The sequence below is a fragment of the Sabethes cyaneus genome, chromosome 3 (assembly GCF_943734655.1).
Source record: "Sabethes cyaneus chromosome 3, idSabCyanKW18_F2, whole genome shotgun sequence".
Lineage (NCBI taxonomy): Eukaryota > Metazoa > Arthropoda > Insecta > Diptera > Culicidae > Sabethes > Sabethes cyaneus.
This window is the reverse complement of record NC_071355.1, coordinates 251,280,805-251,305,172: the sequence shown is the minus strand read 5'-3', so window position 1 is coordinate 251,305,172 and position 24,368 is coordinate 251,280,805. Positions and strand designations below refer to the sequence as shown.

Here is a 24,368-nt window from a genome sequence, read left to right as displayed (position 1 = left end):
TGGTTCAGGTCGAGAATATGGTTCAAAATCTGTCCAATATCTAATCAAAAATACAGACCAAAATGGGATCCAGAATCTAGATAAAATCCGTTCCAAAATTTGTTACAAAATCTGGAACAAAATTTTATTAAAAATGTGGGCCGGAATCTAGTCCAGATCCAAAATGCGGTCCAGGTCCAGAATCTGGTTCAAAACCTGATCCAAAACCCGGCTTGGTGGTTTAAAATCGGTTCAAAAATGTGGCCCACAATCTGGTTTGTATTCTGGTGAAGTTCCAGATTCTGGACCCAAATTTAAATCAAAATCTGGTCCAAAATCTGATAAAAATTGTGGTCCAAAACCAGGGCAAGGTCCGCAATCTGATCCAGGTCAAGAATCTGATCCAAAATTTGAATAAAAATGCAGAATCTGATGCACCTCCAAGATCTGGGGTGACATAGCGATTCTCGTTTCGAGTAATTTTGGTTCGTTTCGTCCATTCGTTTAACGTGGTCGAAACGAACCAAAATCACTCGAAACGAGAATCGCAATGTGACCCCTGGTTCATGTCCAGAATATGGTCCAAGTTCAGAATCTGAGCAAAAACGAGGTCCCAAATGTTATCAAAAGTTTGGTCCAAAATCTTGTTCAAAATCTGGTCCAGACTAGATCTAGATTCTGGGTCCGAAATCTAATCCAATATCTGATTCAAAATCTGGTTAAAAATCTGATCAAAAATGTGGTTCAAAATTGGGTCCAGAATCTAGACCAAATCTGTTGCAAAATCTGAAACAAAAGTTGATAAAAAATGTCTTGTACGATATAGCCTAGGCCCAAAATATAGTCTAGATCCGGAATCTGTTTCAAACCATGATCTAAAATTTGGTCGGTGGTTTAAAAACTGATCAAACAACTGTGGCCCAAATTCTGCCTCTTGTCCAAAAAGTGGGGGAGTAAAAGTGTTTTTTTTTTGTGAAGAACGAGCATTGGATGAACATTGGAAACTGCCCCAAGAAATCTGATCAATCATGTGGGTCAAAATTTGATTTACAACTTGGTCTAGTTCTAGAATCTGGTCTAATCTAGCTTTAGTGCAGAATGTGGTCCAATAGCTGATCAAAAATGTGGGTCTAGTTAAAATCTGTTCCAAAATTAAAAATTAAATCTAAAAAAAAAGTGTAGGTCCTGAATTCAGTCCAAGTTCAGAATCTGGCTTCGCCAAGGACGCCACAATATCATGCTGCACATCAAAATACATCAAAAAGTTTTGTTTCTCACTTATGCTATGTGCATGTGTATATGGAGATGATAGTATTGGATTGGATGATAGTAAAACAAAATTAGGTGTTAGACTACTTCATAACAACATAAATATGACCAAAGTTGGGCCATGATATGATTTTATTAATTGTTAAAGATTGCTTATGGATAATTGGATTGGATCTCGTTTTTTTCGGAAAATATTTTCAAATTTAACTGTCTGTGAAATAACCAAAAGACAACTTTTATGCGAATATTGAGTGACGAGAAACAAGTTATACATCTTGTATAACTATATAAAACATTACACACATTTGAAGCAAAAATCTAACTTTAACCTCGCGTCGACCGGTTTCGAGCCTTATATAGTTCATCATATGGACAATGCCGATGTCCTGTTTACTGTTTGTACTGTCTACGAGCACAAACTCTTAGGAAAGATTGAAAGGAATTTAACTTTCAACGCGTTTAATGTCCCGTAAGAGTGATAAGTGTTGTGACTTGTCATTCAATATTCGCTTTGTTGTGTTCTCTCACGTTGGCACTGAAGCTAAAAATATGAAAACTGTTATATTAATTCTCTTTTCGTTGTTTTTTTTGTGTTAGAACTTTTATTTTCTTCATAACACGTGAAAACTTAATTCGATGAGTTTTAACATTTATTTATTTATTTTTCATTTCAGGCAAACTTCTAGGATATTTTTAATCATGGTAAGTTAGAACCATAGCTTCCCAGATGTCTAGAAAATAAAATAAAATCCTCGCAGAAATCAGCTTTCTTAATTAGTTTTAACAATTTATAAAACATTTATTCTTCATCGACTTCCACCTGGCATTGCCAGGCTCAAGATTGCAATTTCTCCACCTTCAACCACACGCCATTGGCCGGTCCGAGAATGAAGTTAGTCCTCGAGTACTGCACCGGTATCTGCGTTCGATCGCACACCGTAAACCGAAAACGTCTGAGCAGACTGGCCAATCCGACGCGAGCCTGAATTTGTCCGAAGCGCATCCCGATGCAAATGCGTGGTCCCTCGCCGAATGGCAGGAAGCAGTACGGATCGCGCTTCGCCACTTCAGTCGCTGAAAACCGATCCGGATCGTACTCTTCCGGATTCGGGAAGTAGTCCGGATCGTGATGCATGGCATAGGTCGGAATCATAATCTTATGGCCCTTCCGAATGATCAGGTCACTGTCTGGCAGTTGATAGTCCTTATCGGCGTTGCGTTCCAAAATAGCAACCGGTGGATGTTTGCGAAGTGTTTCTGTAAATTAAACGCGATAAGCTCTACTGCAGATGGAAAAACGAATGATAATACCATTTATACACTGGTCGAGATAACCCATGTTGGAGACAGCTTCGTACGTTAGATTGCCATTGTTGGCGGCGAAAATGTCTAGAACGCAGTTGCGTGCCTTTTCCTGTACCTCTGGCTGGCGTGCTAGTTCGTACAATGTGTATGTCATCGCCGTTGATGAAGTATCGTAACCAGCGGTAAAGAAAATAAAAGCCTGAGCAGCAATCTCCTCAAAAGAAAGTTTTCCAATTTCCTCCCCAGCATCCTCCAGTCGACCCGTGTTTTTCAATCTCAGCAAAAGATCCATAAAATCGCTACGAACAATGTTATTCCCTTCCCTGTACTGAATTGTATCCTTAACCACTTTGGAAAAGAACGAAGACACATCCTCGTGCAGTTGTTTCATGCCAAGAGCATTCGCGTACTTCCGGAAAGCTTTCATCAGATACACAACCAGCGGCGAATGAGGCAGCTTGTCGAAGGCGAGCTTCCCGTACCGTCGGAACTCGTTATCAGGATCGCGGAAACTGTTGCACTCAATACCGAACGCACACGTTCCAATAACATCGATCGTGTACCGCGACAACAAATCATGCATCTCAACTTGATTCTCACTTTGTATTGCCTCATTTAGATGATCGCAAAACCGCTTACACACCTCCACTACGAAGGGAAAGGTCATCTTGATTTTGCCACTCGTGAACGTGGGCGAGAGCTTGTTTCGCAAAGTCTTCCACTTGTGGCCCTCGATCGCGAATATGTGCGCCGATAGTGGATCGTCTTTTTCGTTGAAATAAACACCCCGATTAGGGAAGTAATTGAAATCCTTCACCAGCAGTGTTTTGATCAGTTTCACATCCAAAATGTACAACAGCGGGGAGGTCAACATGAACACACCTCCATACGGTACGCCTTTTTCTTTGAAGTAGTCATAGTGCCGTCTGGTGATCGGAGCGATATGTTCCACCTTACCCAAGGTTTTGAAATTTCCGTACGGAAACTCCGGTTCAATGCATTGCACTCCACGATCCTTCCAGTAGTTGAAACGTTTTTTAATCAACAAATAGGCCCCGACTAGAAGCCCTACCACGAGCCACACCAATCCCAACAACGCCATAGTTGGAATGGAATCTCTTCGCCACAGCAGATAATAGCACACTGATCGCTGCCTACAGGCTGCAGCATTTGAACACCGAAGAGGACCGGTTAGTTCAAGCTTGGCTGAAGTTGTGTATGTCTCGCCTCTCGTTGACTCTGCTCGGGCTCGCTCTGAACCTACTCAATGGAACTTGTTAACCATTAATGTGTTAGGGCTACAGTTAACTGTTGTTTTGTACGGTTTATTAGTTGTATTTTTTTCGATACCAAATCTTCTTTATTTATTACTTTATTGTAAGCACTTTAACACGAATATTGTCATTTGTTTTTGTTTTCAAATTTACAACAGCATTTTGCCAACTGCAAAATACTTGACTGTATTCTGCGTGTGGAGTTGGTTTTTATAACAGAGTAGTGGTTACACATGCTATAGCAGGTTGTTTTGGTTTGAACACATTTCCGAGCTGCTGATAAGATGCTGGCAAATCTCGCCGAGTAAATTGCTTGTAAATGTTAACTCTTTTTCGATTGTGTCGGTACGAGATTCGCAACTAGGCCACGGTAACGCTGTCGTGCATAGTCGTCGCATTTGATTTCGTGAATTTACGGCGTATCTCTAATGCTATTTAGATCCTATTTTTACAAAACAATTTCCAAGCTTCTATCGATTATTTTTTATAGTTTCTTTTTCTCATTACAATGTTATGGAATGAGTACATGTTTAGTCTCAAATGTGAAACATCCCGATAAATGCATAACACCTGTCAGATTCATAACTGATAAAGCAACCGGCATACAGTGGTTTCAAGTCAAAGCGCAGCGACTTGCCAGCGAAGATTATCTCTTACAAGATTGTTGTTAACCGTCTTAAAAAATAAATACTCAAGCATGTTTTGGCTTCGCAAATCGCAAACAAACGCACAAAATAAGTATGTATTGCCAATTCATTGTTCTGCGAAAAACAAAACATCTTTCAACCACACCGGTCAACAATATAGTTTGTAGTTTGGTACTTAATAAATTTGTAGGTCTTCTTATCAAGAAGAATACGAGCTAAGATATCGCAATCAATGAAGTTACCATGATCAGCAGTCATTATTATTATGCCAGTGTTTGGTCGTAACTTCCTGAAATCATTCCAGTTCCTTGACTGATTCATCAACGCTTATTTTCATGTATACAACATCATACTTCAAACTTTGATCACTTGCGGTACCGTCATCCGACGGCAATTTGATCACGTTTTGTAGAGAATTAATAACATTTACTTACGTCATTTTTAATTTAATTTATTCTTAATTATTTTTGAAAATATGTTGATTTTGCCATTTCCATTTCCAGCAGTTGTGCTGGTGTTAATTTATTTTTTGTAAAATTTTGAATTAAACACGATGGTTTAAGAAATATATCGTGAAAACTACCCTAAATTTTGTCAGGTCATAGTATTTTCATAGCATAGCATAGCATAGCATAGCATAATGTATCATCAGAGTATAACTAAACGAAATTATTTTCCGCAAAAAACCTAGGTGTGTGTTTTTAATTTAATCCTCGGATCGGTAGTTTTTACTATGGTTTTTCTTTCTGTGTAGAAGCATTTCATAGAAAATTTTTTTAACTTCAAACGACACCGTATTCTGTCGTAATTTTCTCTTGCGTAACCTTAGATTAAATTCTTTTGCATAATGTAGCACTGAGAGTAGCTCAAGCATCCCCCTTTCTTGATTAAGGAGAAGTTTAAACTTATATCAGAACATGCCCGAATAATTCTCATGTTTAGTAGAAATTTGCGCTTCATTTGTATGAGAGCCCCCCTTCCAAAAGTGGGGGACCCCTCCCCCAAACAAACTATCATAGAAAAAAATCCTGCCTCCAAAAACCCCCACATCTCAAATTTGGTTCCATTTGCTTGATTAGCTTGAGAGTGGTGGGTTCAAGTCCTATCTGCTGGGCAGTCAATTTATTTTTCATAGTTTGCATATCATTTTTCCCAGTTTTTCCAATGTTCGTTCGTCACAAAAAAATTCATTTAGGGAGTAAGAAGTAAGAGTAAGAAGTACAAATTAACGTGACCAGTATGTATAAGTCAATATCAAAAATGATAAAAAAAATAAGTGGTTGGGTTTCAGTAAATATTTTTAAGGGCCATTTTAAGTTCAATTTCATGCAGGGATGGCACGATCACATCTTAGCCCAGCAAAATTTGACAAAGGTGTGTATGGAACATTTGTAGAATTAGTTATTATCTACAATTTTGCTGAATTAAGTTTTGCTATATCTTTTGTAGTTACGCGCCGTTCTCTTAGTCACTAAAGAGGTACTAGCATTGTAGTACCGTAAATACAAAAGATACAGCAATACTTTATTCAGAAAAGTTGTAGATAATAACTAGCTCTTCAATCGTCCTATATGTAACTTTTTCAAATTCTGCATGACTGAGACGGTACTGTGAAATGAATGCGAATTGAGTCAAAGTTATTGTGCCATCCCTGATTTCATGTTCAAATTAACTCCAATTTGATGCAAAATTTCATGTTCAATTTCAAGCGCAATTTCCAGTTGAATTTAAACTTCAACTTTAAGTTCAACTTTCAGTTCAATACGGTGTAGAGCTTCAAGTCTGAATTGGTCCATAATTAAGACCAATTTTATGTCAAATTTTATGCCAATGTAAAGTCCACTTGCAAGTTAAATTTTAATAGAAATTTAAAGTTGAATTTTGAGACGAATTTCTGCACTAATTTAATTTCTGTTTCATCCTCAATTGACATCCAATTTCATGTTCAATTGCTTGTTCCATTTCGAGTCTTATTTTATGTCTAATTTCAAGTTCAATTTGAAGTCCAACTTCCAATTTCATTTGAAGTAACGCTATATTGGTCCAAACCAAAGTTCAATTTCAAGTTAAATGTTATGCATGATTTCAAGTTTAATTCTCAGCCCCATTAAGTCTTACTACATCTAAAACATCAAGTTTCATTTTAGGTAAAATTTTAAGTTTAATTTCGAGCTCAATTTTAAGTGCTATTTCTAGCTTAATTGACAAGTCCAGTTTCAGCAAAAATTTAAACTCAATACTTTTATGAAAAGGGAGGAAGTGTTAGTGGCAGTTTGTTTGTGGAGCAATAGCAGGTGGGAATCGCACCCACGCTTTTTTGGTTGCCGGCCTAATGTTTTAATGACTACTGCCGCACCCTTATATTAGGTAGTCTAATATCTACTTACTTACTTTACCAGCCGAGAGCCGGGGTGGATCTTGTCGTATCAAGAATTGCTCTCCATTGCATCGGTTCTTGACAACTCTTCGCCAATTCGTTGCGCGTCTCGACACACGCAAGTCGTCTTAAACCTGGTCGAGCCATCGGGCCCCTCTATTCCTAGTGCTGGTGGGGTTCTTGAAGAGAGCGGGTTTCACTGCACAGTCGTCCGGCATCTTTACAATGTGGCCGGCCCACCGTTGTCTCCCAACTTTCGCCAGGTGTACGATGGGAATCTTTCCAAGTAGTCTAATATCTAATTTTGGTTTATTTTCCCAATTCTATCATTCCAGACATTGATGGTAGTAATCACTAGACTTGCCGGTGCGACGTTGGCAACAAGACTGCCTGTTTCTACCGCACTGACCGAGTAGATAACAGTCTATCTTCTCGACGGCAGAAACAAACAGCATTCATGCAAAAAATAATATTCTCGCCAAGACGAGTTCATCGATTCAAATAAATCTTTTCTTCGCAGATCTCCAACCACTGATTATGAGGGTGCGGCAGTAGTTTAATCAGTAAAACATTCGGATACCATTCGGTGTGAGCGTCATCTGCCATCGCACAACCCAATATATTGTTGGTTTATACATCGAAATTTTCCAGTTCACCCAATTAATCATTCTTCGCATCAGACACTTCCTCCCTTTCCAAAACAGAGTTTACGTTAAGACTGCGTATAGAGTCATCTACAAGTAAAAGAGACAAATTAAAATGTTAGTCCGATTTTATGTCTAATTTCAAGTTAAATATCGTGTCTCATTTCAAGCTCCGACTTTAAGATCAAGTTCAATTTTAAGTCGACTCGAATTGTACTTGTTGACACAAATTTGAATCCAATTTTAATTCCAGTTTCAAGCCGAACTTCTAATTCGATTCCACACACTTAAAAAACTCGGCAAAATTTACCGAGATTTGGACAACCGAGCGTTCGGTGAAAAATGGTGGTGCATATCGACGTTTATGGATCTTTACTAACGTTTTGTATCATAAAAAATTTCACCGAACGCTCATCTGTCCAAATCTCGGCCAAATTTTGCCGAGTTCGGTGCTCTTTTTAAGTGTGCAGGTTTTTAGGAATTTAAATCCCATTTCCAATCTAATATCAAGTCCACAGTGCCCAGGCAGGGGTACGTGTCTTGTATCTGTGAAATTTAATGTAAAAAATAATCCTCATGGTAAGTCCAGAATTTCTAACCTTATCGTCCGGTATTTTTGTGTTAAGTTAATTAATTAATTAATTAAGTAAAGTAAATATGAACAACCGTTCATATTAATGCACCAGGGATGGAAAATCAGTGATTTGAACAAATCTGCGAGTTATCGCCACACGCACAGATCTGTACATTTCATGACAAACAGTGACTCTTTAGCCTTAATCACAATGGTTTGCTTTCTTATTAATTCTCGCAGTCGATCACAGTGTAACAATTCACCTAGCTGTGAGAAAAAGAGTAACTCGTGTTGTTTGTATTGAGACTCATGCACTGCACACAACCGATCATCTGTGTTTGTTATATTTCTCAACACAATCAAGGAATGAATATGATCTGATCTGATGTTTGTCATAATCTGTACAGATCGCAACAAAGTATTTGTCGCTTACAAGTATTGATGTCAATGAATCTGAATCTGATCGCTTCTATGCTCTTGATCGCTAGAAGTGATATTTTTCCATCACTGGTCCTGATAAAAGACATTGTACATACTTAACTTAACGAAAGTTATTACAATCACGAGGATGCTTATTTTACGAGTTCTGATGAGACATAGTTCTTAAGAAGTAAGCTATACGTGCAGCAATTTTTCAAATTTTCTTCTAACCTTGCTTTTTTCGATGATTTTTGAACATCCATTAGATTGAATTTGTCTCACCTTAATGGTGTCCTCTGCCAATTTGGAAATTAAAAAAAAGTAAAATTGTTGCTTTCAGTACTACTTTTTCATTACTTCTTTGGGGACAGGCATAGCACATTTAAGGCAACAAATAATCATTGATCCTAAACCGATGGTTTAACGAACTTTAGAACCTACATTTTTAATACAAAACTAGCTGATTACCCGATCTCCCCTACGATAAAACTGAACCTTGTCGTGGTGTAGGGCTTTTTAACTAATCAGTAAATGAACAGCGGTCACGTTTACTTCTGAATGTGGGTATATATCAAAATACTTTTGTGATTTCAAGTGGGACTCGGGGTAAAAATTTACCAAATGTGATTGTTGCGTTGTTCAGAAAGTGCTTTTATTCCGCTTAAGAATAAGGCCAGCATGGGGATCTCTGACAATAGATGAAGTTTTCTGGGATTCATCCTTATTTATCACAACTGTCACAAATATCTCCGAAAAATGTCGGATTGATTGAGTTGGTCGGGGGCTTAGGGTTAGTAAGGGGATGTAAGCGGGATACCAGATCCGATTGGATGCCGAAGGACCACTCTGTAATGATTACGGGTAATAGCACTTCTTAGGTAGCAGATGGGAAAATTAGGTCAATTCGTGTCGCGTGTTCGAGTTTCGGCTAGGCGGTGCTGCTAGATAGAGTAGGATTTTTGCACTGGCCCCGTGGCTGTCCTGAGCTCTGATGGCCGTCCGCGGGCTCTGTCGATGGGAAGGGGTCGAGTCTTAAAGAGACGTTTAAGCCCAGAGCTTTACAGCACTTTGGTCTCGAGGGTTGGAAGGCGGGCGAGTCTCTATATTTTGAAGCTTCTGTCGACTACCGCGAACGTCCAGCTTGTGCTGCGCTCAATTTACTTTGTATCGTGGGAATGCACTGTGAATACTAAGGGGATGAAAGATTAAATTTGCCCTGATAAGTTGATAACCACTAATGCTCCGAAATTTGTTTTACCTATTGGTTCATTTGTGGTTGTTTGTGTTGGAAAACTGAAAGCGGGCGCGCGGTTGAAGACCGGTGTCAGGCGGGGCTGACGAACTCTCCACTTCTTCACTATACCACATATTGCAACTCGAGTGGTACAAAAAGTCCAAAGCACATTTACAAATTCGATCTATTATTTTTCTTCTCATCATCATCATTATCATCATCATCGTCATCATCATCATTATATTTAAAATATGACATTCCGGCCTTTGGCAGAGAGATCTTAGAGTCAGTTCGTGGAGTCCGCGCAGGGCCGAAACGCCTCCGCCTGTGGGTATAGGCGTGACGGCTATGCTTGGGGCTCTACCTGTGTTTTAGTGGGCGCCAGTGCCTGTCTCGTCAGGTAGAACTGATGTTTGAGGTCTCCCTGACACTTTGTTGACAACACAAAAGGGCCCAGCGCAGAGTTTTATACGCTATTAAGCGACCAGTTGGATAACCCGAAAAAAAGGAAAAAAAAAAAAGGAAAACTAGCTGATTACCCGATCTCACTTGGGACCCCTGCGGGTCACTCAGTCACTTGTACATCTGCTTTTGTATCGAAAACTCTCATAATGCAAGAAACAAAACCCTGTTGTTAATTTGAATATGTCTTCTTCCTTTGTCAGTTCCTCTCACGTTGTCCCCCAACCACTTGTAAATCTGTCTTCTTCTCGGTAATCCCTATAAATGGACACGAAGCCGTTTTTTACGTTTTTGAAACTCTTCCTATTTAATGACCACCCTATTTCCCCTTTTAGAAATAGAACAACTTGTACAACTGCTATCGTTTCAAATGCAAGAGAATCGCACCCCTTTACTCATTTTAACCTTTCTCTCCCCTTGTAAGAGACCGTCTTCCTTCTTTTGTCAACCCCCCGGCATAAAAGAATCATGCCAAAAAACATGTGTTTGACAAACGACGTTTGATGAAAAACAGTCCAGTAGTTCCAGAGCTATGGCGGAACATACATTCACACTCACGTTCCGTGTCCTGTCCCTCTACATGTTAGTTGCTTCCTAGTCAGCTCCCCCTTCTGTCACGTAGCTAATTATGCATAGGTTTGCTCAATGAAAAATGCTGGAAATGAAACAAAGGTTTATTTACCATATATTCCTCCTCGGTGGAACCACCCTCTTTTCTCAAAGTCAGTTGCACAACTGCAATCGATTTAAATGCAAGTGAAACGCGTTCACCCCTTTTGTAAACTTCCCAGTGCTGATTCCCTTATGTCAAGGAATATGTGTTCCAAGTTTGGAGGAGATCGGTCAAGGCGTTCTGGAGTTATTGTGAAACATACAAACATACTCCCGCTCACTTTTATATATAAATGTGCCAAAAGATCATCGTTTTTCCAAAACGAACAGTTCAGCTTTAATCGGCTAATGTCCAGTTATACGCCATGGTTGTATAATAGAGATAAATTTACACAGTAAACAAACAAACAGACAAATTTACATTATCATTTTATTGAATTAGTAGGAACTGTTTCCATGTTTTACGCTTTCTGTTATCGAAGTACTTGATTTAACTTAATTTAACATCAAGAAAGTCGTTTTCTGTTGGATGGAAAATTGAAATCATTTCTAGACAGTTGTAAACTAAAGCAATATTTAAAAAACAAAATAACAAATTCACATCCTCAAATTTTTTCTACTTTAAGCCACAGACCACCTTTCGGAGCCAATACAAAACTGGTCACGTCATATTGCAGCGGAACGGTGCACTTTTCGCCGATCGCAAATCTAAAATTCTTCAACAGGTAAGCCAATCCGATGCGAGCCTGCATCATACCGAACCGAAGACCAACGCAAATACGAGGACCCTCTCCGAAAGGTGTCCAAGCGTATGGATGGCGTTTTTGCACCTCTTCCGGGCTGAAGCGATCCGGATCAAACTGCTCCGGATTCGGGAAAATTTCCGGATCACGATGAATTCCATAGACCGGGATCAAGAGACGAGTTCCTGTTTCGATGACTGTATTGGTGTTTGGAACCTGATAGTCTTTGGTAGTTATACGGAAGTGTACAGGAACAGGAGGGTACTTTCGGAGGGCCTCTGAAATAAGTAACAAAATATGAGTGATTAGTTGCTCCATTCATAAGATGAAACCTACCGTTCAGAATTTGCTCTAGGTATTCCATATCCATTATCGATTCATAGGTCATATTTTCACCATGCTTCCCAAGTATATCCTGCACGTGCTGGCGACCCTTCGCTTGAATATCCTGATTTACTGCCAATTCGTACAGAGTCCAAGTCAGCAGGGTCGAGCTTGTCTCGAATCCAGCTAGGTAGAATAGAAATGCCTGAGCAGCAATTTCGTTGAACGAAAGCAGCCCATCATCACTTTTAAGCTCATCTGGAGATCTCATCTGAATCAGCAAATCCATAAAATCATTTCTGTGAATGTTGTTTTTCACACGGTAATCGATTGTTTCTCGAACGGCTCCCATAAAGAAGTCAGATACTTCCGGATTCACAATCGTAACTCCCAATTTTCTTGCCAATTCCGGCATGGAGGTCGTTAGAAATCCTTTCACTTTGCCACTCGGTTTAAAGATTTTCCTTCCCATCACGCGAAACTGTGCATCGGGATCCTTCATCGAATTGCACTCGATACCGAAAGCACACATTCCTATGACGTCTGTCGTGAACCGCGCCAGTAGATCTTTCAACTCCAGCTCACTCTCTTTTCTAACATTTTCTTCCATAAAATCGTTGAACTGCCTTCCAGCTGCCACGATCGTCGGAAACATCATTTTCATCTTGCCGGAAGTGAACGTTGGAGAAAGTTTGTTCCGCAGTGCCTTCCATTTGTTCCCATTCAAATTGAACATGTGCGCCGACAGTGGATCGTCTTTCTCATTGCAGAAGTTTCCTCGGTCATGAAAATACTGAAAGTCTTTCACGAAAATACGCTTCAACAGTTCCAAATCGGTCGCGATGACGATCGGCGTGGTGAACATAAAAATTCCACCGAACGGGCCCAAACCCTTCAGCTGCCGATAGATCCGTTGAAACAAGTCTGCAGCCGATTCTGTCCTTTGCAAGGTGCGGCTGTTGCCGTAGAAAAATTCCGGTTTTAGGTAAGGTACCTTCCGATCGGCCCAGTAGGAGTGCTTTTTGTTCAGATACCAATAGATGATGAGCAAGATCATCACCGCAGCGATGATTCCGTCCAAAACTTCCATCGCTGCTGGGATGGTGGTATATTTGAACGCAAATTAGCGGATCAATTCCCGGTTGGTGGCTGGTTTGTTGTGGTTTCAATTTAAGTTGCGTGCCGTTCAGCTACAAATCTGCAACTGATTATTCCGAGGGATGCCGGTGTCGGTTTTATCAGTCACGCGAGCACGAAATACTTTATCTTGGTGACTGTGCGATTGACCAAAAAGATTCATCCACGGTACTGTTGAATGGAAACAAAAACGGAAAGGCAATGGTGATGGAGCTTTTTTTCGTCGCAAGCTTTCCAACGGAAAAGAATCTGAGTTGCTTGATAAATGGACGGATGGACAAAAACACACGCAGCGAAGTGGGCGTGATTTGCTTTGGTTCGTCCTGGTCAGAAATGATATGACTAGGCCAAAAGCAAGCAGTCAATCATTGCGTTATCGTCGGTGAGGCTGAAATGAATTTGTGAAAATTTTTGCGACACGTGAGCTTCTGAATAATACGCAAATGATTTTTTTGTTTGGATTGATTGCATCTCAAAGCAAAAGTCGATTTTGTGGAAATGATTGACATTGTCAAGTCACAATATTTTATTTAACCAATAAGAGTCCTATTCTCCTTGCTGTTAGCTAGAAATCAAACAAAACAACAAAAGTAAAGCAGCATACACATTAAAATTCTAACAAAATAGAATGTCTATATAGCCACAGTCGTACGGACTACGTGAGTTTTTCCACCCGCAGCCAAAGTCCTCCTTGCGAAGTGAGAACAGCACTGCCGGGGGCAATTTTCAGCGGTACCGGCATTTTACTCGCCAGAGTAAAGCGAAAGTCCTTCAACAGATAAGCCAACCCCACGCGGGTCTGCATCATTCCGAAACGCATTCCGATACAGAGCCGAGGTCCCGCGCCGAACGGAATAAAGCAAAACGGATCGCGACTAGCCAACGCATCGGAAGCGAATCGTTCCGGGTCGAACTTTTCCGGTTCCGGGTAGTAATCCGGATCGTGATGAATGCCATAGATGGGCACAACCATGGTCGATCCTTGCTCGAGTGTTATGTCGCTATCGGGAATTCGGTACGGTTTGGAGACCATTCGTGATATTATACTTATTGGGGGATATTTTCGTAGTGTTTCTGTTGGGAAGAGAAAAAATTATGACATCTTCACCCACTTATCCACAATAAACACCTACCATTAATACATTGATCGAGATAGGGCATATCTTGAACTGCATCGTAGCTTATGCTTCCGTTTCTCTGAATGGAATCAAGTACGTCCTTGCGAGCCTTGTCTTGAATTTCAGCATTCAAAGCAAGTTCATACAAACAGTAGGACATTGCTGTTGAAGAAGTCTCGAATCCAGCCAAAAAGAACACAAAAGCTTGAGCAGCTATTTCTTGTAACGTGAGATTTCCTACTTCTTCATCGGTTGACCCCTCCGATGCTGTAGGTTTCGCGTTCTTCAACTTAATAAGCAAACTCATGAAATCGTTTCGTTCCACGCCATTACGTTCACGATACTCGACCGTACTCTTTACGACGTCGTAGAAAAATTTAGTCTCGGTTTTGTTGAAAAAAGAAACATGAAGAGCACGGGCAATGGACCGAAACTGTTGTGCCACCATAATTTTCAACATCATCCAGAAACCGAACTCGAAAACTTTCTTGCCCATTCGTCTAAACTCGACGTCGGGATCGAACAAACTATTGCACTCTATTCCGAAAGCACACGTTCCGATCACATCCGTGGTGAATCTTGCCAGAATGTCTTTCATCTCGATGTCTTCTGCCTTTATCGCCTCACGGGTCATGAGTTTACTCAGCTCTACTGCCACCCCGGTAACAGTTGGAAACATCATTTTCATCTTCCCGGACGAAAACGTTGGCGCCAGCTTGTATCTCAAATTCTTCCATTTTGTCCCATCAATTGCGAACAAATGAGCAGACAGGGGATCATCCTTCTCATTGTAATAGAACGAACGGTCATGAAAATATTGAAAGTCCTTCACCAGCACGGTTTTCACAAAGTCTAATTCCAACGCGATGACCGCCGGTTTTGTGTAGAAAAACATACCTCCGAAAGACCGTCCGCTACCTTTCAGTGCCGCGTAGTGACGTGCCATGACCGAGGAAATGTGCCTCTTTCGGCCCAGTCCAAGCAAATTACCAACGGGAAAAATCGGTTTCACAAACGGTACTCCACGATCCTTCCAGTACGAGTAACGTTTCCGAATCCAGAATGTTAGTAGAGCAATCACAAGAAGGACGAGATAAAGAATCATCGTGGTAACGGGTTGTTGGCGAGTTTCTTTTCGGACACTGAATGGTTTCCACCGACCCGGAGCTGATTTCGAACTAGATTTGCACGTGCCGAACACGTGCTGCTTATATTTAAAGAGTTTAGCAGCGGAATCGATTCTTTTTTTGTTGTAAATCTTTTGGCCGGCATCTTAATGCGCCATTCACGCAACAAGCAATTCAGTTCACCCGTGCTTGCTACGAGTTCTATTGGACTTTAAACAAGCTCCGTTGGATTTAAGTTGATGATTTTTGCGATTGTCTGTTTTGCTTGCTTTAATAAAATTAATTCCAATATTTTTATTTTTTATCTTGCGATTTCGGAAATTCAAACTGAAGTGCCCAAAAATTATTATTTTGTGAGAAATTCTCGTTGAAACGAGGACCACTTCTGACACGAGGTTTTCAAATATTGAAACTTTTGTACTTGATAAGTTGAAAATGGTTAAAAAATGAGATTTACACTTTTAATGCCTCAAAACAGTGGACCCCTGGTTTATCAATGGTCCCGATAGAAAAATAAGTTAATTTTTTAGTATACCTTGACATTTTTTAACATTGCGTAACATAACAAATAACAATGACATAATTCTCTGAAGAAGAAGAATACGACTTTCAAGTGAAGTGAAAATTGTTTAAACGGCTATCTCCGGTTTGGTCGCCCTGTTGAATTTTATCAGAACTCTAGCTGACCCGGTAAACTTCATATTGCCACAAATTAAACTGTGCTGTACAGAAGGTCTCGAATGATCTTTGTCACGATCTCTCGAGTTTTGCAAGTTTCCGGGAGTTCAACCTTAGATGATTCATTTTGGCAGTTACGTAATTATGAAACCATGGGTAGTTTAATATACAAATTTTCAATTTTTCCTCACAGTAAAGTAAAAAATATCTCCCACCATTACTACGCCTGATAAAATAAAGCTGATAAAGCTAATAGTGTTTAAATATTCGCTTCCGAATCGTCTAGTATTGCTATAAGTAGTTTTAGGTGATTTTTGAGATATGCAAAAATTTCTGTTTTATTTGTATGTATAAGCCCTTCCAGAAAAGGAAGGGGTCTCAAACCATCATAGAAAAAATTCCTGGCTCCAAAAACATTTATGTACCTGCCAAATTTGGTTCCATTTGCTTGATTGATTCTCGAGTTATACAGAAATTTGTGTTTGATTTGTACGGGATCCCCCCCCCCCCCTCTAGAGAGGGAAGGGGTCTCTAACCATCATAAGAACCATCATAAGGCCCCTAAAACCCTGCATGCAAATTTTCACGCCGATTGGTTCAGTAGTTTTCGAGTCTACAAGTAACATACAGACAAATTTATAGGTATTCATTTTTATAGGTATAGATTGCCTTATTCCTCTTGAGCGCACCCACCAGTTTTTATTCTAGAATCGCCATTCGAAAGCTGAGAAAAAATGTTATGAAATACATTTATCAAATCAAGAGTGCAATGACACCGACTAAATGAAGCGACTACTTATCTTAAGCAGGGTCCTTACTCAGACCCCTTTGTCTCTCAACCACTTGAACATCTGTTATTTTAACGAAAATTTTCATAATGTAAGAAACAGTTTTTCTTGATTTGAATGTGTCTTCTCCCTTTGTCATCTACTCTCCTGTTGTCCCCCAGCACTGTAAATCTCCTTCAGAAATCCCCTCGTATCATTCAGCCATTTTTACAACTGAGTAATTCTCGCTGAAACGGGGCTTTCTAATATTGGAAGTTTTGCGCTTAATTGGTTGAAAATGGTTAAAAAATAAGAATTACACTTTTGATACCTCGAAATAGTGGACCCCTCGTCATTAATTGTTAGCATTTTTTCTCAGCTTTCCGATAATGGTCTTAAAATGAAAATCGGTTGGAGGGCTCATGGTGAAAATGGCGATTTTTTGATAAAATCCAATATGGTCACCAAATCCAAGATGGCCGTCAAAATTTTTTTTACTCTATTTAAAAGCCCTGTTCTTCTTTACAAAACCGGGTCATTTGTTAATTGTTTCATGGCAAATTTATGAAATATCACATGATACAGATCTCAAAATTCAACTTTTTTTGAACCTGTTAGGCCCCTTGGCGAATGAGGGGTCCACCATTTCGAGGTATCAAAAGTATAATTCTTATTTTTTAACCAGTTTCAACCAATTAAGTGCAAAAGTTCCAATATTTGAATACCTCGTATCAGTAGTGCCCCGTTTCAGCGTGCATTACTCAACTGCTATCGTTCCAAATGCAAAAGATACGCATCCCTCCACCCATTTGAACCTGTTTTCCCCTTTCGTTAACCACCATACGGTGATTCTTTTATGTTAAAGAACATGTGTGCCGAGATAAGACACCGTTTAGGTGTTCCAGAGTTATAGCAGAACATACACTCACAGACTAACAGACGTAACACTGAAGGCTCATTCCATCACCAATAAAAACGATCATTTCAAATGTTCATTTAAATCAAGACGCAAACAACAGTTGTTGCGCGAGAATGCCGCTCGCTTGCGCTAGCGCTGTTGTCAGTTAATATACAAGCAAATTTATAACATTGTAAATTCATATCGACTCAATCTGCTTAGCGCGGGTGACCTCGAGGCCAGGTGATTCTAGTGTTTTTTCCAAGTCATTTAATTTAATGAATGTTTCTTATAGCATTATTACTGGTGAGCTTGAAATTGACATATTGTTTGTATTTCTTTATGAATAAATAAGTGGATCGAGCGCAGCAAACTCACTTTAAAGTGATGCAGCTGTGAGTAGTTTACCAAACCAGGAACGTTTTCGGCAAGTTCGATCCATTTTGGAAAATATCCAACGATTTATCCGACCTTGCAACAGGCTTTATCAATTAATAAATTGTTGTATTTATTTGCTCGCATCAAATAGATGAAATTCTGAACAGTTGGACAGTGATATATCTATAGATTAATAAATATTGATGAAAAACTTTCCAGGATCACAATTTTTCCACCCGAAGCCACATACCACCCTCGCTGGAAAGTACCGGTCCACCGGCAGCTATTTTCAGTGGCACCGCTGTTTTGCTCGACAGGCTGAACCGGAAATTCTTCAGCAAATAAGCCAACCCAACGCGAGCTTGCATCTGTCCGAATCGCATCCCAATGCAAATGCGTGGTCCCTCGCCGAACGGCATGTAACTGTACGGGTTTCGTTTAGCCACCTGTTCCGGCGTAAAACGATCCGGATCGAACCGTTCTGGATTTGGGAAATATTCCGGATCTTGCTGAATGGCATACAGGGGAACAATCACTGTTGAACCTTTCTCCAAAGTAACATTAGTGCCGGGAACTTTGTACGGTTTGGTTACTAGTCGAGTTAGCGTGGTTGCAGGCGGATACATGCGAAGTGATTCTGAGAAAAAAAGTGAATTAGATTTGTGATCGGAACATATGTAACATTATTGGCTGGCAAATGAGTGAACATGTGCAAATATATCACCTCTGTTTTCTAACTCCTATCTCTACCTCCACGAGGTGCCGGCTGGGGTACGGTAGCCAAAGTTGCGCACCTGGTGGTGCGCAACCTTGGTTGTCGTATGCAGACAGAGAAGGTGGAACACTCGCCGTGTGGTTTCCGGCTACCTAATCGTGCAGTTCGGCGCAGGATTTTCGGAGGGCGCGGCTGCGGGGTGTGAGCACACCGGGAGAGAGTTATTTTCTCAGCTGGCTTAGCACAGAGAGAGAGAGAGACTCTTAATCGGTCTGTTTTACACAATCTGCACTTACGCCCTTTGGCGGTTGGTGCCGAATTGTACGTTTGGGCAAAAATTGAGCCACGGGACCTGATCCTGCCGGGAGTCGGCAAATCAGGTGCCCCTAAGTCAAGGTCTATCTCCGTGCCGATGACTGAATGGCTGGAGGGGTGAAAACATGCCAGTCGCGAACGGAGTGCTTTGGGCATCTTGCCCCTACTGTGCCATGCGGGGCTCTGGTACGGTCGATCTTTGTTGTCCCTTGCGTTTCGTGGGAACAGCATAGTAGTCCTGCCCAATTTCCCTTATGGGTTTTACGCCAAGTGCGTTCTGGCCAACTTAATTGGCTTCGCTTACAATTTGCTGTCTGATCTGTGTTGGAGATTGTTTGTGCATATACTCCGCTAGTCAAATAGTTAGAGTCGCACAAATAAATCTTCAACACAAACGGGCAGCAAATTTGTATTTATGCGAAAAACTTTTTAATGGCTCTGTCACCATCGCATTGGTCCAGGAGCCATATTTTCGCAAGGGGTACTTTCATTCGACGGATATTGGAAACCAGAACTTTGCTGTTTTCAGCAAAACTGGTATGACAAATCCTCGTTTGATGCCCAGGGCATGCATATTGTTGCATAGGTCAATTAGTGCATGCCTTATCTCTGAGTTGACTACTCGAGATATTTGTGCAGTCACAGTAGAACTCGTCGTGGATGATGTCCATAGGCGCTATGTCTACTGTTCTGCATACTTACCACACGATGAACCGTCTCCCAGCGACGATTTCAGAAATGTGGTGAGATACTGCCAATCTAGTGGGCTTCCGCTCATTGTAGGCAGTGATGCCAATGCCCATCACATCATTTGGGGCAGCTCGGATATCAATCTGAGAGGCTCTGATTTGATGGAATATTTGAGTGGTACCAACCTTGGAATACTCAACATTGGCAATTGTCCAACTTTCATACGAGCTGGTAGAGAGGAAGTGTTAGATATAACACTCTGCTCTAACAGGATCAGTCATGAGTTGGCACAATGGCATGTTTCAAATGAGACACCAATATCTGATCATTGCTTTATATATTTTGATCATTTGGGTGTCTCCTTGAACGCTGCAACATTTCGCAATCCGAGATTTTCTGACTGGGAACTCTTTGAGGAGGAACTGGCGACGAAATTTCAAGGATTCGAACCGACGATTGAGTCATCGATCGACTTGGATGTGGCTGTAGATGTCACAACATCTTTTATTGCGGAAGCTTTTGAAGTAGCTTGCCCACTAAAAACTATTAAAACGACTAGAGGAACACCATGGTGGAACTCTCATCTCGCGGAACTAAAGAAACGATGCAGGAGAGCCTGGAATAGACGTCGGAGGGATGGCGTGGAGCCTTTCAAGCAGGCCCGGAAAGCCTATACAAAGGCTTTACGATCTTCAGCACGCACGAGCTGGCACAGGTTCTGTAGCAACGTTTCCAGTTTCGGCGAGGCAAGTCGACTTAATAAAATACTGTCAAAATCGAAAGATTATCAGGTTAATAACATTCGAAGTTCGAACGGTGAATACTGTTCGAATGACAATGAAATCCTGGAATGTCTCTTTTATAGTCACTTTCCGGGCTGTGTGGAACCTGAAGTTCGAAACGATCCAGAAATCGTTTTAGGTGGCTTAGACTCATGGGCTTTTGCTCGGAGACTTGTCACAACTGAAGCGATTGAGTGGGCCGTGAACAGCTTCTCTCCATACAAATCTCCTGGAACAGATGGAATATACCCTATTCTACTGCAAAAAGGATTCAAGTACTTCAAACACATTCTGAGAAGGATGTTTGTGTGTAGTATTGCTATTGGGTACATCCCAACTCAATGGCGTGAAATAACCATTAAGTTTATTCCTAAAGGTGGACGCGCGACATACGAGCAAGCCAAAAGTTTTAGACCAATCAGTCTAACGTCTTTCTTGCTTAAATCACTTGAGCGGATTGTTGATCACCACATCCGCGAAACAAGCTTAGTAGAAGTTCCTCTTCATTCAGCACAGCATGCTTATCAAAGTGGCAAGTCTACAACCACTTTATTACATGATGTGGTGGATAAAATTGAGGTTGCTTTTTCACAAAAGGAATCTTGCTTAGGAACTTTTTTGGATATTGAAGGCGCGTTTGATAACGTATCTTTCGCTTCCATTTTGGAGGCTGCTCGTTATCATAATGTGCCTTCAATAATCATAAAGTGGATAGAACAAATGCTTAGTAACCGATTGCTTTTTTCGTCCTTACGGCAAGCAAGCATTTGGAAGCAAAGTGTTTGTGGATGTCCACAAGGTGGCGTTCTCTCGCCTCTTTTATGGAACCTTGTGGCGGACGGCCTATTGAGGAAACTCAATGGTCTAGGCTATCCGTCATATGGTTTTGCGGATGACTATCTCATCCTTGTAGTTGGAAAGTGCATAAGCACATTATTTGACTTAATGCAGCAGGCACTACGTGTCGTAGAAACGTGGTGCCGAGAAACTGCACTTTCGGTAAATCCGAGCAAAACATCTATCGTCTTATTTTCAAGACGTAGAAATACCAATAGAGCTCGCGCTCTGCGCTTTTACGATTCGGATGTTGATGTTGTGAACGAAGTGAAGTACGTGGGGTTGATTCTCAACTCCAAGCTTGACTGGTCCACAAATATTGATTTCCGAATTAAAAAAGCGTGCATGGCCTTTGGGCAATGTAGACGAGCAATTGGCAACTCTTGGGGGCTTAAACCCAAATACATACACTGGTTATACACGGTCGTTGTCAGACCAATACTGGCGTATGGTTGTCTTGTATGGTGGCAGAGAGGGGAAGTTGTGACTGTCCAGACAAAGCTAAACCATCTTCAAAGGATGTGTTTAATGGCAATGTCTGGTGCATTTACTACAACTCCTACTGCCGCCCTAGAAGCTATTTTCAATATTAAACCTCTACACTTCCACCTGAAGCAAGAGGCACTAATATGTGCTTATCGACTACACGCGATTGGCCTTTGGCAGTCTGTGGACGGTTCCACTGGTCATACTCGACTGTGGTCGCAAATTGTTGCTGAGGACAAGTTTGCCCTTGCTCCTAGCGATGTAACGCTCATGCGTACTTTCCCGTATAGGACTTTCTCAAGTGACTTTCCTCCTAGAGAGGATTGGATGTCAGGCTACATGGAAAGGAAAATTTCCGACTATGTGGTCTGTTATACCGATGGTTCCTTGTACGAAGGTCGCGCGGGTGCTGGTGTTTACTGCCGTGAGCTGGAATTGGAGGAATCCTATTCGTTGGGTAGTTACTGCACCGTTTTTCAAGCTGAAATCTTTGCAATTATGTGCGGAGCTCAGTTTGCACTTCAGAAAGAACTGATAGGCAAGATTATCTACTTCTGTTCTGACAGTCAAGCCGCTATAAAAGCCCTTTGTGCGGCTAATTCTAAATCTAAAACAGTCATCGCCTGCCACACCCAATTAGAAGAACTAAGCATTCTAAATGCCGTTCATCTGGTTTGGGTTCCTGGCCATTCTGGTATAACCGGAAATGAATGGGCTGATGAACTAGCAAGATCTGGAGCAGAAAAGTCGGTTTTCGGACCGGAACCTGCTTTACCAATTGCGGCATGTTGGATAAAACAAAAGATTCGATCTTGGTTTTCATCTGAACATGTACGTTATTGGGAAAATCTTGAAACTTGTCGTCAAACGAAAAGTTTCATTGTTAAGCCTTGTGAGAAGGTTGCGAAATTTCTTTTGCAACACTCAAAGGTAAATTGCAGTATTCTTGTCAGATCACTGACTGGTCACTGCAGACTAAATTATCATATGGCTACGATTCAGCGAGCTGAATCGTTTCATTGTAATTTATGTGAATCCGACTACGGTACACCATATCACGTAATTTGCAACTGTCCTGCAGTAGCACAATTGCGTCATAGGATCTTTGGATCCTACGTCTTAAATGAATCGGATTTTAGGAAACTAAAATTACGAGACATTTTGATGTTCCTTACCGAAAGCGGTATTGAGCTATAAGCTCTTATTTATCATGAGTATACCCCCCAGGGGGTGTACTTTTGATAAGTTAACTACCAAGGATTGCAGTATCCCCTCGGGGGTACAAAAATCTCTCGGTATATATATGTTTGTGTTTGTCCAAATTCCTCATCCACCCCTTCCTATTCCTCCTGTTTTCCTTCCCGTCCTCATCAGGTAAATGATGACACGGGCAAGATGGGCAAGGCACAAATCTTCCACATGATTGTGAGGAACGTGCTGCTCGAGCCAAAGATGCTGATACCTGATACCTGAACATTACGAAACGTACCACTAATGCAGCGGTCCAGCATTTCCATATCTTTTATCGCTTCATATGTAATTGAACCGTGTTTATGGATTGTCTCAATAACATCTTTACGAGTTTTCTCTTGTAATTCCGGATTCCTTGCTAATTCATATAAGCAAAACGACATGGCTGTTGAAGAAGTTTCAAACCCAGCTATGAAGAAAACGAACGCCTGTGCTGTAAGCTCTTCCAAGCTTAATGTTCCGGAAGCGTTATTATTCGTGGCACCTTCCTCCAACGACTCTGCGTTTTTTAGCTTAATCAGTAAACTCATGAAATCGTTTCGTACAATATTGTTTTTCTCTCGATATTCGACAGTGTTTTTAACAGCACCTAGGAAAAATTTCGAAACATCGGGATCAATAACTTTTACATGCAACATCCGGGCAATGTTTCGGAATTGTGTAGCCAGGAAAAACTTGACCATCCTTCCAGCTCGGACTGCAAACACCTGTCGACCTATTGTACGGAACTCAGCATTTGGATCTCGTAAACTATTACATTCCAATCCAAAGGCACAAGATCCAATGACATCCGTGGTAAACCGAGCGATGAAATCTTTAATCTCAAGCTCCTCACTTTTCACGACTTCTCGGGAAAGCGTTTTTTGAAATTCATCCGCTACGGCCATTATCGTCGGGAACATCATCTTCATTTTTCCGGAGGTAAACGTAGGAGTAAGTTTGGCTCTTAAATTTTTCCACCTCACCCCATCCAGCGCAACTAAATGCCCGGTAAGGGGATCATCTTTTTCATTATGATACAAAGCACGGTCGTGGAAATGCTGAAAATCCTTCACCAGCACATTTTTGATTAAATCCAAATCCATGATCATCGCGACGGGGTTGATGAAAAAGAAGATTCCGCCCATCGGTCCACGCCCCTTCAGTTGCTGATAACACTTTTGCAGGACCTTTGAAACATGCTCCTTACGGCCCATGTTTTGAAGATTCCCCAAAGGAAACGATGGTTCCACATAAGCTATGCCCCTTTCCTTCCAGTACGCGTACCGTTTGCGTATCCACAGCACGGCCGCCACTATCACCAACAGCACAGCGTAGAGCAACAT

The 24,368-nt window shown here is 41.0% G+C and overlaps 3 protein-coding genes across 3 annotated transcripts; all 3 read right to left on the bottom strand.

Moving 5' to 3' along the window:
• Window positions 1-1,889: 1,889 nt before the first annotated feature.
• Window positions 1,890-3,679, bottom strand: LOC128744611 (cytochrome P450 6a8-like). Its single transcript, XM_053841744.1, has 2 exons — window positions 2,560-3,679; window positions 1,890-2,505 (listed from the first exon to the last, which is right to left on the bottom strand). The coding sequence occupies exons 1-2, from the start codon at window positions 3,653-3,655 to the stop codon at window positions 2,084-2,086; spliced, it is 1,518 nt and encodes a 505-aa protein (XP_053697719.1). The 5' UTR covers window positions 3,656-3,679; the 3' UTR covers window positions 1,890-2,083.
• A 7,723-nt stretch (window positions 3,680-11,402) lies between these two features.
• LOC128744476 (probable cytochrome P450 6a14) lies at window positions 11,403-12,954 on the bottom strand. Its single transcript, XM_053841521.1, has 2 exons — window positions 11,877-12,954; window positions 11,403-11,818 (listed from the first exon to the last, which is right to left on the bottom strand). Exons 1-2 carry the CDS (start codon window positions 12,952-12,954, stop codon window positions 11,403-11,405), a joined length of 1,494 nt encoding a protein of 497 aa, XP_053697496.1.
• Window positions 12,955-13,656: 702 nt separating this feature from the next.
• LOC128741078 (uncharacterized) lies at window positions 13,657-24,368 on the bottom strand. Its single transcript, XM_053836653.1, has 4 exons — window positions 23,282-24,368; window positions 18,193-18,604; window positions 14,135-15,297; window positions 13,657-14,075 (listed from the first exon to the last, which is right to left on the bottom strand). The coding sequence occupies exons 1-4, from the start codon at window positions 24,366-24,368 to the stop codon at window positions 13,657-13,659; spliced, it is 3,081 nt and encodes a 1,026-aa protein (XP_053692628.1).

Excerpts from the sequence above, each read along its gene's own strand:
- LOC128741078 (XM_053836653.1), bottom strand. The coding sequence starts at position 24,368 with ATGTTGCTCTACGCTGTGCTGTTGGTGATAGTGGCGGCCGTGCTGTGG. Across the intron at positions 18,605-23,281 it reads GCTGGACCGCTGCATTAGTG|AATCACTTCGCATGTATCCG; the intron begins GTACGTTTCGTA and ends TTTTTTTCTCAG. Across the intron at positions 14,076-14,134 it reads TCTCGATCAATGTATTAATG|AAACACTACGAAAATATCCC; the intron begins GTAGGTGTTTAT and ends TCTTCCCAACAG.
- LOC128744476 (XM_053841521.1), bottom strand. The coding sequence starts at position 12,954 with ATGGAAGTTTTGGACGGAATCATCGCTGCGGTGATGATCTTGCTCATC. Across the intron at positions 11,819-11,876 it reads CCTAGAGCAAATTCTGAACG|AGGCCCTCCGAAAGTACCCT; the intron begins GTAGGTTTCATC and ends TACTTATTTCAG.
- LOC128744611 (XM_053841744.1), bottom strand. The coding sequence starts at position 3,655 with ATGGCGTTGTTGGGATTGGTGTGGCTCGTGGTAGGGCTTCTAGTCGGG. Across the intron at positions 2,506-2,559 it reads TCTCGACCAGTGTATAAATG|AAACACTTCGCAAACATCCA; the intron begins GTATTATCATTC and ends TTTAATTTACAG.